The 336-nt window shown below is 67.9% G+C and overlaps 1 protein-coding gene across 1 annotated transcript in view; it reads right to left on the bottom strand.

Moving 5' to 3' along the window:
• Positions 1 to 6: 6 nt before the first annotated feature.
• CALML6 (calmodulin-like 6) overlaps positions 7 to 336 on the bottom strand; it is a 9,224-nt gene continuing 8,894 nt past the window's right edge. The window contains exons 4-5 of the mRNA XM_014543768.1: positions 191 to 329; positions 7 to 115 (exon numbers count right to left, since the gene is read on the bottom strand). Coding sequence (XP_014399254.1) covers positions 69 to 115; positions 191 to 329 — 186 coding nt within the window. The 3' untranslated portion in view covers positions 7 to 68. The remainder of the gene's footprint in view (positions 116 to 190; positions 330 to 336) is intronic.

Raw genomic sequence — 336 nt, forward strand, 5'->3', positions numbered from 1 at the left:
CAGGTGGGTGGGGCTGGGGGGGGAGCGGCTCCTGGTCTGGCAGGCCTCCCAAGGCCTAGCAGCGGCTCCTACTGGACCAGCTTGAAGGACTCTCCGGTCATCATGGCCACGAACTCTGGCAGCAGAGGGACAGGTCAGTGCCCAGCCTGCCTGGCTGTGGGCTCCCAGGCCCCCCCCATTCCCCCCTCACCCTCGTAGTCGATGGTCCCGTCCCCGTCCTTGTCGGCCTCCTTCATCATCTGCTCCGCCTCCACCTCATTGAGGGGCTCGCCCGCATTCGTGAGCACATACCTGCAGGGCCCCCCAAACCCCCAGCCCTGAGTGGCAGCCGGCAGG

The sequence above is a fragment of the Myotis brandtii genome, unplaced genomic scaffold, assembly GCF_000412655.1.
Source record: "Myotis brandtii unplaced genomic scaffold, ASM41265v1 scaffold334, whole genome shotgun sequence".
Classification (NCBI taxonomy): Eukaryota; Metazoa; Chordata; class Mammalia; order Chiroptera; family Vespertilionidae; genus Myotis; species Myotis brandtii.